This window comes from Pipistrellus hanaki, assembly GCF_964339955.1.
Source record: "Pipistrellus hanaki genome assembly, chromosome: 10".
Taxonomy (NCBI): domain Eukaryota; kingdom Metazoa; phylum Chordata; class Mammalia; order Chiroptera; family Vespertilionidae; genus Pipistrellus; species Pipistrellus hanaki.
Window position 1 is genome coordinate 8,905,244 of NC_140512.1, and position 12,872 is coordinate 8,918,115.

Here is a 12,872-nt window from a genome sequence, read left to right on the forward strand (position 1 = left end):
CGGGCCCCTATGGGTGGGGGTGGCATGCACCCCAGTGGGTTAACCCTATGGACCTTACCTGGGCTGTCCAGTGCTGGCCGGTCCCACATTTGGCAGTTGTCACCCGGCAGGAACCTCACCTGTGGCTGCCGAGCAGGAGCTGGGGCGCCGGAAGCCCCTCTGAGAGCCAGGAGTCCCGGCGTCTGGCGGGCACCAGAGAGCGTCCTTAGGCTGCGCAGAGAGAAATGGTTTTCTCAGGATGAGGGAGACTCGAGGCAGGCGGAGCATGAACAAAGCGGGTGTGTGGGAAGGGGAGGCCACGTGAAAGCCCAGCGGCCGCAGAAAGTGAGGAGCAGAGGCGTGAGGGGCGGTGCTAAGACAGAAACAGGTGCGATGGGGCAGGATTTGAACATGGCTTGCACCTCTCTCCCCCGATGTGTACTTGACGGGCCCCAAGGTCCTGTAAATCCCGCAGGTTAACCGGGTCCCATTTCCCAAGCCCCGGGAGCCTCCCCTGCCCCACACTGCCTGGGGAAGAACCCCCAGACAGCCAGCTCTTCCCCAGTGTGGCCAACCTCAGCACCCCACGTCCAGGGCTGCCACAGCCTGCTGTCCTGTCAGTCCTTGAGTGTCAACGTCTCTAGGGATGAGCTCTTCGGGCAGCCTACTTGGGCTGATGTGGGAGGGGACAAGCCACACCTGTTGGGCGCTGCAGGCCTCCGTGGCAGACGTGAGCGCACGTAAGCAGAGGCTGCAAAGGGATGCTCTTCAGCGAGGGCGGTGGGGAAGGCTTCCTGGAGGAGGCGGCCTCCAGGGTGGGCCTCGAAGGCCAGGGCGGCATTTGGCACCCGCAGCCTGTGGACACGGAAACGTTCCCCTGGGTGACCGGAGACCTATGGTGACCTCCCGGCTGGTTGTGCAGTCACTTTCCTCCCATCAGACATTGCCAGTGCCCCTCCCTCCAGCGACGGCTGCCGGGGCCTTGGCCGCCCCCTCCCGTGACTGGGGGTCAGCACAGGGTGGAAGGAGCCACCATGTCGGAGACCCCTGTTTCCGAGGCGGGGCTGGAGAGGCCCGGGCTGTCACCTGTGCGCAGAGCTGGTCCTGCAGGAACGACGGCCCTGCCCGGGCACTTCCTGCCGGCACTAACGCGTGCCCTCCGTTGCAGGGTGGTCCCTGCGGGGTCCTGGCGGCTGTCCAAGGCTGTGTCCTGCAGAAGCTGCTGTTCGAAGGAGCCGGCGGTGTGGACTGCGCTCGGTAAGTGGGCGCCCATTCCTGCGGCAGCCTTCCCCGGAGGCCCCGGTGTCCAGGGACACAGGCCGGGCCCGGCGTGTCCTTGAGCTGGCAAGGGGCTGGGGGCTGGCGATGGGGATCGGGGCCTGTGCGACCGGGAAATGAGTGTGTGCATTTGTCTAGGGGCAGGGAGCTGTCCACGTGTCATCGGCTTTAGGGTGGCGTCAAAACGGGCCACTCCCCTCCAAAGCCACATGTGGCCGTCACAGCCACGCCAACCCGCTGCCCCTGCCCTGAGCCCAGGGCTCGCCTCCCTCCCCGTTACCTCCCCTCTGCCGGCGTCCCAGCCCCAGGGAACTCGCTCCATGCCTCCTGCCGCCTCTTTTCAGCTCACAGATCGTTTGCACACAGCACGTCAGCCTCACTCCCACTCACTTGGCAGACTTTTCTAGAACATTTCTGAGCAGGCACAAGATAAGGAGGCTCGTGCTCCAGAAATGTTCTGCTGGTTGATGGATGGCTGGAGAGCGGACTCCTGCCCCGTGGGTGGTGCAGAGACAGAGGATGGGACGGTGCTGGCCATGCTTCCTTTTCCTCCCTGCGGGCCAGCTCCTAGCTGTTGCTTTAGTTGAAATAGGACTCACATGCAGAAAAGCACACAAACTGCCCCAGTTCTGCTTAACGACCTGTCCCAAACCACACACGGCGACTGCGTCACCCAGCACCCTGAGAGTCCCCTGCCAGGGGACGGGGCACCTCCATTCTCCTCCCCAGAGGCCAGGTAAACGGGCTCTAAAGTCGCAATTCGGTTTTGCGAGTTCCTGAATAGGAACGGAAAGCATTCGTCTTTTAAACTAGCCATGTCATCGCCTTTTTTAGTTTTTAAGATTGAGTGCTATGAAGACACCACAGCCATTCCCGTTTATCCAGGTTCAGCTTCCGGGGGATGGCGGTTCCCCAGACGGTCAGCCAAGCTCCGTGCACATGAGACTCTTGGCTGCTTCGGTGCTTTTGCCGTAGGCAGGGTCCAGTGAAGGCGGCTTCTCGGGCTTGGTATCTTGTGCCTTGTCCGATAGTGGGATTTGTCCAGTTGCTTTACAAAGTGATAACCAAGGTGATTTTACTCAAGTCAGAGGTGCTGACCATGAGCAAGCATTGCCCTAATCGGCACAGCGACTACTCACTGGTCTTTGTCCGCTAGACACCCCGCCCCCGCCCCCCCTTTCTCCCAGGTACGTCCCTCGCTGCCTCCATGTGTCGGACACTCCATGGCCTGCTCTGGGAGCCCAGCCCAGCCGAGGGCGGGCAGCCTGAGTGTCCATCGTAGGCAGAGAGCCTGCCGTTGACTCTCCCCAAGGCCAGCACAATGCGCCATGTTGAGGAGCGCTCCTGACTGGCTGGGATGTGCTCAGCGAGGCCCCTGGCTGCCCGAAAGGTGCAGGGGCTCCCTCTGAGCACCCCGTCCCCTCCTGCCTCGCTTCCTTCCCTGACCTGGAAGGAAGCGTGCAGGGCGGACTTAGCAGGTGCTTATTGGGAAGACGGGCTTAATGAGACAGCCGTGGCCTTGCCCTCATGGCGCCTCTAATTGAAGCAAGAGCCAGACAGACAGACAGCGGGCTCCAGGGGACGTGCAGGGTGCCAGGGGCTCTCCTGGACGTGAGGAGGGCCGGCAGCTGCTGGGGGAGTGACATTTCTTCTCACCGAGAACCCGGGATGAACAGGACTGATTCCTCTTCTCACACCTCCTCCCACATGGCGCTCCTCCCTCAGTTTCCCCTTTCCAGCAGGTGCCTCATACTCCTTCCGGCCCTCCAGGCCCTGGGGGCTGGCTGCTCATTGCCCAGAGGCCATGGCTTCAGGGAGGCCTTCCCAGACCTCCCGATTCCAGACAAACCTGGCCTGCCTCCAAGCCCCGCCCCCATCAGTGCCTGTTCATCCCTGTCATTGTCCACCCACAGCCCCCACCTCTGACACCATCTGCAAGAGGACCCCGGCTTTCCTGGGCTGTCAGGCTCACAGAGGCCCTCAGGACGATTGTTGTGAAGGCATGGACAAACGAACAGCTATCCAGACTAACAGGGAGGAAAGGGGAATGGTATGCCAGTAAGGAGAACCATGTGTGCAGGGACAGAGGGCGGGGACAGCAGAGCCGGAGAGCTGAGAGTGGCCAGGGCAGAGTTTGGAGGGGCAGGATGAGACTGGGGCTGGCGGGTGGGTCAGGGCCAGGCTGCCAGAGGGGCCTCGGGGCCTGGCCGCCTGCTGGGGTCAAACCTTGGCCTTGGCCCTCGTGGGAGATGTCTTACGACTCCTCTCAGCCCATATCCCTTTGGAGCTGCTTTTGAACTTGGACGCGGGCTTCTGAGAAAGTTGTGGATCAGTAGTCAGGGCAAGGCTTTTAAGTTGGTGCCAGGAATGCTGTGTCTGCCCCGGGCACTAAGCAGGCTTGGTTCCTTAATGCCCACCCTGAATGCCCACTCAGGGGATGTGAGAGCCCCAGATCCAGGCACAGCCTTGTGGCTGAGCTCTGCTCTGCACACCAGAGACAAGAGCCAGGGCCCGGGAGGCAGGCAGCCATCCCAGCTGGGGCTGTGGGCGGAAGAAACCTGCAGCTGCAGGAAGTGAGGTTCTACCTTCCGCTGCCCACCGTCAGCCCTGGCACGGGCCCAGGCCCGTTTCTATTGACAGGTGTCTGTCTGTGTAGGCACTGATTGGATGGAGAGCCTCTGGGTTCAGGCTACGACTTGGGTCAAGCAAAGGCCAAGGGAATGAGGCGCTGATGACGGAGGAGAGGGGTGGGGGGAGCCAGCAGGATCTGAGCCGATGCTGTGCTGCGGCGGGGCCCTGCGGGTCAGAGGCCACGGGAAGCTGCCTCTGCCAAGCTGGCCTCAGTGCAGCCTGGAGGTGCTGAGGCTGGGGGCTGAGGGGAGTGGGTGGGGTGTGCTTGGCTCTGTGCTCCCTATCCTGTCCCCAGGCTGCGGGTGCTAAAGAGAGTGTGAGACTGGGGCCTAGGAACCTGAAATTGTGGGGGAGCAGGGCCTCGCTGTCTCCATCTGTGAATCCGTCCTGCCTAAGGCTGACTGCAAGCCAAGGCCTTTGTACATCCCCAAGGGCTGCGAGAGTGAGTAGCACCATGGGCGTCGCTTGCCAAGGTGCCTATGGGGAAACTGAGGCCCAGAGAGGCAAAGATGCTTGCTAGGCAGAGCCAAGTCTGGCATGTGGCACCCTGTCCGTCACTCACACTGCTGTGCGCTGGAGGAGACTTGGGGTCGGGAGAGCCAGAGAGGAGGGGAAGCCTGAGCATCCTGGGTCTGAGGCTCCTGAGTGTGGACACCCAGAAGCCTCTCGGTGACCAGGGGATGGCTCTGGGTGTTATGAGGGGCTTCTTGACAGAACCACCCGCCTTCCTAATTTGGGGAAGTCAATGGGGAAGAATGCAGACACTAGCCCAGCAGGTACCTGGGGACCCGCTCAACTGGCATCTCTGCAGGGACCTCTCTCAGGCCCAGCTCCCCTCCCAGTTGATTTATTTTTTCCATTTTAACACTGATGGAGGGGGTCCTTCATCTCGCGCGGGCTGTGTGCTGGGCTGGGCGTGAGGCTTCAGCGCTCCCTTCTGACTGAAAGTCCAGGATGTCGCAAATGACCCGGCTTAAAAAAAAAAATAAAAAAAAAGGGCGGGCACACGCCTTCTCTTCAGGAACCCTGGCACGGCCAGCTGGCACGGCCACCTCGCAGCGCCTGCAGCTGGCGGGCTCGGGGGCTCCGTGCTCGTGGCCCGTGCCGGGGGCTCCCGCGCCGGGTCTGCAGGCCTGGGGTGGAGACCCCTCCTCGCTCTCTCTCCTTCCCACTGCCGGCGGTTGGGGGAATGCCCTGTGGAAGCCGCGGAGGGAAGGCATGCTGAAGTAAAGGGCTCCTGGCAGGGCCCGGGCGCTGCTGCGGGATGTCGGCTTCATTAGGACTCATCCCGTCAGGCCGGCAGCTGACCTCTCTGCTGTCCTGGAGGACAGCCTGGGCGGCGGGACGCCGTGTTTTTCCACTCGAGGAGGGCTGTGCCAGCGCTCAGCGGGTGGGAGGGTGCCAGCCCTCAGTGCCCTGCAGGCCTGGCAGGGCCACGGGCAAGATGCTGTCCTCTCACCTTCTCTTTCCTTCTGAAGTCGGGGAATTTGAGGCTCAGAGATAGAAGGACACTTGTCCGAGACCCCTCCAGACACAGAGCAGAGCCCGGCTCAGACCCAGGTCCAGTGGCCCCGGGCCAGCCTTCCTCCAACCCCCTCCGGCAGCTTGGACTGTGAGAGGGAGCAGATGGACGAGCACTGCACGCAGCTTGCCTCTGCATTCTCTGTGAACTCAGCCTAGTGGGCCTGTGAGATGGACAGTCAGGCTGTTCTAGGATAAGTTGGGTGGCTTTCCTTCCTCGGTGGCAGCAGGGCTGGGGCACGTCTGCTCAGCCTCATGTGCCGCCAGAGCTGTCCCCCTTTTACACCCCCCCCACGGCCAGCAAGTCTCTGGGCCCTTGGCTCCTCCTCCAGCCCGCCCAGGGCCTCTCCTCCAGGCACTTCCCCTGGTCCTCATCGGAGGGGGTCCCTCCAGGCTCTGAGGCGCCTCTCTGGTGGCAGAGGGAAGGAGAGGCCACCTGCCCCGGGGCTGCGCTGCCCCCGGTTTCTGTCTGTCACACAAACACGCTCCTTTCCTCCTCAGGCAGCTGCACCCTTCCAACGCGCACAGGACCCACTGCCTGGCGCTGGCCATCGCGGACATCCTGTGGCGGGCCGGGGGCCACGAGAGAGCCGTGGTCACACTGTAAGTCTTCCCGGGGCCGTGCTGCTACCACTTAACCTTGGGCTGGCTCAGCTGTTGTGAAGCTGGCTGTGTGTCTTCCCAGACCCTGCCTGAGCCCCATGCTGGGACCAGCCAGAGAGCCAGTGGATGCGCTGGGCAGCCCTGCCCTGGGCGAGCAGGGGGAGGGGGGCTCCATCTCATCTCAGGACAGGCCAGATCTGCCTGCCTGCCTGCCTGGCCCCCATGCCCGGGAGCTCTGGGGGTGCTGCCTGCCTGAGAAAACCTCTGACCCGCACCTGCTCCCCTGTATAATTTTCTGACCCAGAAGCCTCGGAAAACAACCCTTCGATTGACCCAGTCACCACCACCCCCCATTTGTGTCCTCCCCAATCCCCAAAGCCCGCTCTGTTTGTTCTGTCACGTGGTCCCTCTGATGAGGGGACTAAGGTGAGTGGTCGATGGTGGAGCCAACAGGGTCTTCCTGCTCCCTCCCTCCTGCCCTGCGTGGAGGTGCCATCCTCGTCACCCGCACGGATGCCCGGCTCTCTCTCGGTCTGATGGAAGCATCACTGGGCCCAGCCCTGTGGCAGGCTTCAGTGAAGGGCCGCCTTTTCCCAGCTCTGTCACTCATTGGCTGTGTGACCTTGGGCAGCTGACTCAACCTCTCTGGCCTCATCTGTTGACTCATCTGGAAAATGGGGGTGATGATGATTACATAACTGGTGACTATGAGGGAATTAAATGAGCCAATATAAATCAAACGATGTATAATAAATGATAATTTATTCGTGTAAGTCATAAATCCACATAGATAAATGATAAATAACAACAAATGAATGTGCAATGCTCAGTACAATGCCCCACACTTACTAAGTGCCATGTCAGTGTAGGTATTACTGTTATTCTTACCAATCCTACGGAGTGCTCGTCCTTGGTCCCACGTTCCAGTTAACGTGCTAACCCTGGCCCTTAGCTTCTCCTGGCAGCCCTGAGAGCAGTGGGGCAAACATTCAGTTTCTTCCTGGTGTACAGACTGGGAGAGAAGCCCAGAGAGGGCAGTGGCTGGCCCACGGCTACACAGCTGGCTAATGGCACATGGGCCCCGACCCCCAGCCCAGCTCTGGCCCTGCTCACTGGGCAGCGCACCCGGGATGTTGTGAAAACTCTATGGCGGGTCGGTGGGCGCCTCGGAGGCTGGGATTCCAGACGCCCCTGAGCACGAAGGGCGAGCCAGCATCCCTTCGTGTGGGACCGTGAGCCAGCTGCGGTGACAGGCCCACTTCCTCCTGCCAGGAGTGGGTTTGGCCATGCCAAGCTCTCCTGCTGTCTTCTTTCCATCCCCTCCCCTCCCCTCCCCTCCTTTCATCTGTTAGTGGTGCTCCATGGGGCAGCCTCGCAGGGAAAAGCGAGAACGCCTTGGCTCCTTCTCTCCCCGGAGGGCCCCCCCCCGCCGCCCTCATTGAACGGCACATGTGGACTCGGCCTGGCTCAGGGTCATGTCTTTTTCCACACACTGGGCTCATGTGTCTCCATTTCCTTTTTAGGGCTTCGGGAACACAGCAGTTCATTCCAACAGGGAAATACAAAGCAGATGGAGTCTTAGAAACAGTACGGCTTTCTGGAAAATTATCACGCAACCCTTGGCTTGGTTTGGGCACGGTCTCCTTTCATATAAGTAAATCCTTCCTCACCGGGAGGGCCAGCCCTTCCTGTGGCCCCGCAGAGGCTCGCCCTGGGCCTGGGGCTGGGGCTGGGGCTGGGGGGGGGGGGCGGTGTATTGGGGGCAGTGGGAGCTTGGGGGTGGGCTCTTACCAGATGGGCAGCCTGTGACATCGAGGCCATACCAAGCCCAGAGCTCCCCTAGCAGGAGGGCGTCACTGTGGGGGCTTCGCTTTACCGAGCGGTTTCACGTGACCTGGGTCTGGGCGCCTGTGGCCTGGGAGCCTGAGGAAGGGTCTCACTTTGTTGGATGTTTTCTCTAAAAGCGACTCTTCCTGACCTGCCTGAGAAAGCAAAAGAAACTCACTGCTGCTTTCCACTCCACTCAGGGCACTGCCTCCCGGGCCTAGACCTGGCCTGGGTGGCGATTTGGACAGGACACCTGCCCCCCAGTCCCCGCCCGTCACACTCTCCCCTGCCCCCAGGTGCTCCTCAGGCTCCTGGCTCGCGGTTCACTCTGTGTTTGTGTCTCCTCAGCTCATACTGCACGATGTGACCTGCTATGAGGAGCTGGTGGCTTTTCTCCAGCAGAGCATCCATCAGGTACGCGCGGTGGTTCAGTGTGCGGGGTGTGCGTTGCTAAGCCTTCTACTTTGTTTGTAGAGGAGATGCTGGTGAACTGGCGTTGTCCCCCTCACACCACCCTGGGCGGCGCTGGGGGTGGTGGGCAGAGGGTAGGGAGGAGCTGCTGGCCCTGGGCGCCGTGGCTGCGGGAGAGTGGGCTTGGGGAGCAGGGACCCAGGCCACCATGCTTCCAGGAGGCTGGCCGTGGCTGCCAGGTTCAGCGTGCTGCACTGTGGGGGCTGCTCAGGGGACGGAGCGGGGTCCGAGTGGAGGGAAGCAGCCACTGACAGTGTCTTTGAGGGCTTCCTCTCTGTCTGAGGGGAAGCAGACACCTCCAGAAGCAAAGAACCTTTTGCCAGTGAGTGGGAGGGGCTCTGGGGTACTGATCACATGACCCTAGCATCTGAGGCCCCCTCACTTTCCACTGATGGCCCCTGGTGACCCTCAGCGCCAAGGTCTACATCCTTGAGTGTGGGCGGGGCCTGTACCCCCAGGAAGCCCCAGCCAGCCCCAGCCAGCCCCAGCCAGACTGGCTGTGAAGGTGCAGAGCGTGGGGCCTGAGCGGGGGAGGGGCGCCTTCCTCTGCCAGCCTCTGGGCAGACCCCCTCCCCCCGTGCCCGCTCTAGTCCCTAGGTGCATGCTGTCGATAGCTGGCCCTCCTCTCTGGAAGGCCCGGTGTCCCCTGCAGTTTAACTTATGTTTTTGCTGGAAGCCGCTGAGCTGCCTCAGCACAACCCTCACCAAATTCATTTTTCATGGCCTGCGCCTGAGAGGGCTTCCTCGTGCCAGGCCTGGAAACCAACACCGAGCCGTCTCTGCCCAAATAAATAGCCTCCTTGCTGTGCTTTCATTACCGCTCGCCCCGGGGCGGGGTGTCTGGCCGGTCCCGGCGAGCTGGGGGTGCCTCCGCCCTCCTCCGAGCGGGGCTCCGGGTGGGCTTGGGTGTCTGCGGCCCGAGCAGCATGGGAATGGCCTTCCCCGGCGGGACGGCCGTGCTCCTGGTCCCGGCGATGGTTTCCGGCCTTTCAGGGAAGGCGCCTGGCCCTGCCGTCTCCCCTGTCTTGGCAGCTTGAATTTGATGAGATAATTTGAATCAATGTTTGTTTTTTTTAAAAAAAACCCATACAACCCCCCCAAAAAACAAAAGAACAAAAAACCAAAATGGGACATTGGTGCCATTCAGTTATGTTCCGGCAGGAGCCCGGGGGGGGGGGGGGGGGGGAGCGTTCCCTCCGGGCCGTGGTCTGGTCTGACGGCGCAGGAGGCCGCGGCCAGGGGCCGGCAAGGCCCTTCTGGGTGTTCCAGGACTGGACATGGTTGGTTGGAGTGGAACGATAGTTCTTCCCGTGAGTGCGTGGGTTCCCAGTAGCTTCTGTGTCCCCTTCATCACGGTCCTGCGAGGAGACGGTCTCTGCAGGCCTGCCAAGGCGATGTGCAAGCCCCAGGCAGAAGCGGGCAGGCGTTTCAGGAGGGGAAACTGAGGCTGGGGGAGCTTTGTCACTCCCTAAGGCAGCACGCAGGCCTGTGGTAGAGCTGTGACAAGGGCGCAGGGGGCCCACGTCCGCCAGGCCTGTCCCTCGGCAAGGACTCAGCCCTGCTCTGTGCGTGGTCACGGCGTCTGGAGGAGGTGTGCGTGTCCTCGTTTCGCACACGGGGACAGAGGACAGCAGAAGTGCGGGACTGGCCGGGTATCACAGGATTAGGACGAGGCTGTTGACTCATTTCTTCCACCTCTACTGCAAACCCAGATGGAAAATGCCTTACTGCGGAGTGACGTCCTGGGGCCTTTCTGTGTTCCCCCAGTAACCGCGGCGACCCGCCCCCTGCCTCCAGGCCTCTCCTCTCGTGCAGAACAGCTCTCCCTCCTCTTCTGGTTCTGCCTCGTCCTTGGGGTTTCTGTTCAGACACCACTTTTCTCCAGAAAGCCTTTCTGGACACTCCCTCCTTCCCCAAACGCGACGTCTGTATTGCAGCCCCTTCCTGTGTGTCTCCAGGGGAACCTGCCTGCGTTCCCATCAGAGCAGAGCCCCTTCCCCCGCTCCCAAGGCGTCTTGTCCTTCTTCCCCGGGTTACCTCTCCGGAGGGCAGGTCTGTGCCCCCCTGGGCACAGGGCACCCGTAGCAGGGAGCAGCCTCTTGCCCTTTCACGTGGTACCTTTTTTTGAATGACTAATTGAATTAGTGGACGGAAGTAAAGACTATATTTTGAGAAAAAGAAGAGATAATTTTATCAAAAACTTGAGCTAAAATAGTTACCACACTTGAGGACCATATTTGGCTCTGAGCTTCTTGGCGCGAAGGCAAAATGGAGATATGATAAATTCTATAATTCTCATTGTTCCGGGAAAACAAGCTTTTTTTTTTCTTTTTTTTTTTTTTTCTTTTTTTCCTTCTGGTTATAAGTCCAGAAACAAACTGATCCCATGTAAAGAACTGGCTATTTTAATGGGCAGCAACTTCGACAACAGTTCACAGAGGTGGAATCGTCACCAAAGTGGGAGGAGTGAGGTCCTCACCTTGATTTTCAGCGAAGGGATGGCATTTTTGTAGGGAGCCCACGTGCCATGGTCCGGCCCAGGGGACAGTGCCCACGGGGCTCAATGGACAGGTGTGCAGTGCTGGGCCTGGTCCAGGGGCTTTGCAAGGATGATCTCACTTAGTCTTCACAATGACTGGAGAGTGTAGGTCCTTTGGTCTGTATCCTTGCTTACAGAGGAGAAGACGGGGCAGAGCAGTTAGGAAATGTCCCTGTGGCCACATGGCTAGGAGTGGCAGAGCTGGGATTTCTACCAGATAGCCCAGCTTTAAGCCGTGGCTCCAAACCAGGGAGACAAGGTGCTCCCCTTGGGTGCAAAATTTGAGGGGGTACCCCAAGCCTCAGTCATCAGCATAGATAACATTGTAATGCAATATCTAAAAAATAACAGTTAATCCAAATAATCCACGAGGAAGGAAATACAAAAGCTTTAAAAGACCGGATCTGCCCTTGCTCTTGCCCAGCTGGCCTCACTGCCCTCCAGCCTGACTCTGCCCAGCCCGCTCTCCACTGCTCTCTGTGGAGTAAGCGGTTTGAAACCAGCCGAAGCCTGCAAGCCCGCTGGCTGCTCGCCGGCTGCATGGCCTGCCGCTTGCAGTTTCTGAGCCCAATGTCCTCACAGAGTGGAGGGCAGGAATAGCAGTCCTCACGGGACGGCTCTGGCATTGGCAGCAGAGGCTGCTCCTGCCGCTGCTGTGTCCTGAGCCTCCAGGACATGGAGGTCGAGGTGTGGTCCTGGGTGGGCCCTGTGTCTGCCCCCATCGTCCTCAATCCTGAGGGGTCTGCCTTGGGGCCACCAGCCACCTCTGGGCCGGCTGGAGGCAGCTGGCTCAGGGTTGGGCTGTGGCCCCCGGAAGTGAGAAGAGGAAGGTGCAGAACTAATGGGTGCTCATTCCTTTTTCCTCTTCCCAGTTCGAAGTGGGCCCCTTTGGATGCATCCTGCTCACCCTGTCTGCCATCCTGTCCCGGTCCACTGAGCTGTGAGTATCTTCCTCCCTCTCCTCCTGGGGGGCTGTCTGAATTATTCACTGCGTCTCCCCAGAACGCAGGGTGGCGATTGGCGCAGTGGGTGCTTCCTTTGTGAGCCTGGTGGGAGGATGAATGAAGGCCAACGGAGGAGAGAGCAGTGTGTTCTCTACATGCATGTGCGTTCAGTGCTGCCTTCTTTTTTCCGTCTGCCTGCGTGTGCGGAGTAGTGAGGGTAACCCGAAAGTTCACTGGGCACACTTCACAGCCACGTGGACTCCCCTGGGACATGTGCGGGGATGGACAATTGAGTCTGATCCCTGGGAGGTGACCGAGGGCCCAAGAGCTCAGGGGAAGAGGGGCTCACCCTAGGCCAAGGCAGTCTGCAGGCTGCAGGGCTCGGGCGGGCTCGGGTCTAGCCAGCTCTGAGATGGAGAGGCACTCAGAAACTGCACGCGGGGGCTTGGCAGGCTGAGGGGGCGGAAGGCTGGGTCCCGACTCCAGGCATCCTTATCTCCTGCAGCCTCCGAGCTGGCCTCCAGCAAGCTCATTCCTAGGAGCTCTCTAGACTTCTCACCCATGCCCGTCACTGGGCATATGTCACCAGGAGAGTTCAGCTTCCTGGCACATTAATATCTTGGGGAGTACCATCCACTGCCACGTTCACTTCCACGCAGAGAGCGGCCCTGAGGCGTGGTGACGGGGGAATGCATTTCCACTTCGGGGTGCCTGGTGTGGGGAGGATTTGGGATTAACCCTGAGCAGCTGGGCCCGGGATGTGGGGCGTCTGAAAGCATTGCCGTGTGGTTCCCAGGCTGGGCGGGAGGGGGCCCAGGAAGAAGGAGACACTTGCTCCTGAAGTGGGGCTTGGGCCTGGGCCGGTCCCCGCCCCTGAGGCCTCGGTGATGTTGGGAGGAGGACAGAGGGCGCTGAGGCCTGGTGCTGCCAGCCGCCTGCTGCTGCTGACCTTATTAACAGGTGTGCTCAGCGTTTTCTAATGGCATTTCCTCCTAATCCTGCCAGGATGATAGGGCTCATTCCTGGCCCGGCTCATGTGCTTGGAGACCATGAGCTGCACCGCCCCCTCCCCAGACCAG

At 60.5% G+C, this 12,872-nt stretch overlaps 1 protein-coding gene across 1 annotated transcript in view; it reads left to right on the plus strand.

Moving 5' to 3' along the window:
• MINDY4 (MINDY lysine 48 deubiquitinase 4) overlaps window positions 1-12,872 on the plus strand; it is an 84,741-nt gene that overhangs the window by 44,365 nt on the left and 27,504 nt on the right. The window contains exons 9-13 of the mRNA XM_084896884.1: window positions 1,148-1,236; window positions 5,911-6,012; window positions 7,536-7,599; window positions 8,188-8,253; window positions 11,722-11,789. Coding sequence (XP_084753010.1) covers window positions 1,148-1,236; window positions 5,911-6,012; window positions 7,536-7,599; window positions 8,188-8,253; window positions 11,722-11,789 — 389 coding nt within the window. The remainder of the gene's footprint in view (window positions 1-1,147; window positions 1,237-5,910; window positions 6,013-7,535; window positions 7,600-8,187; window positions 8,254-11,721; window positions 11,790-12,872) is intronic.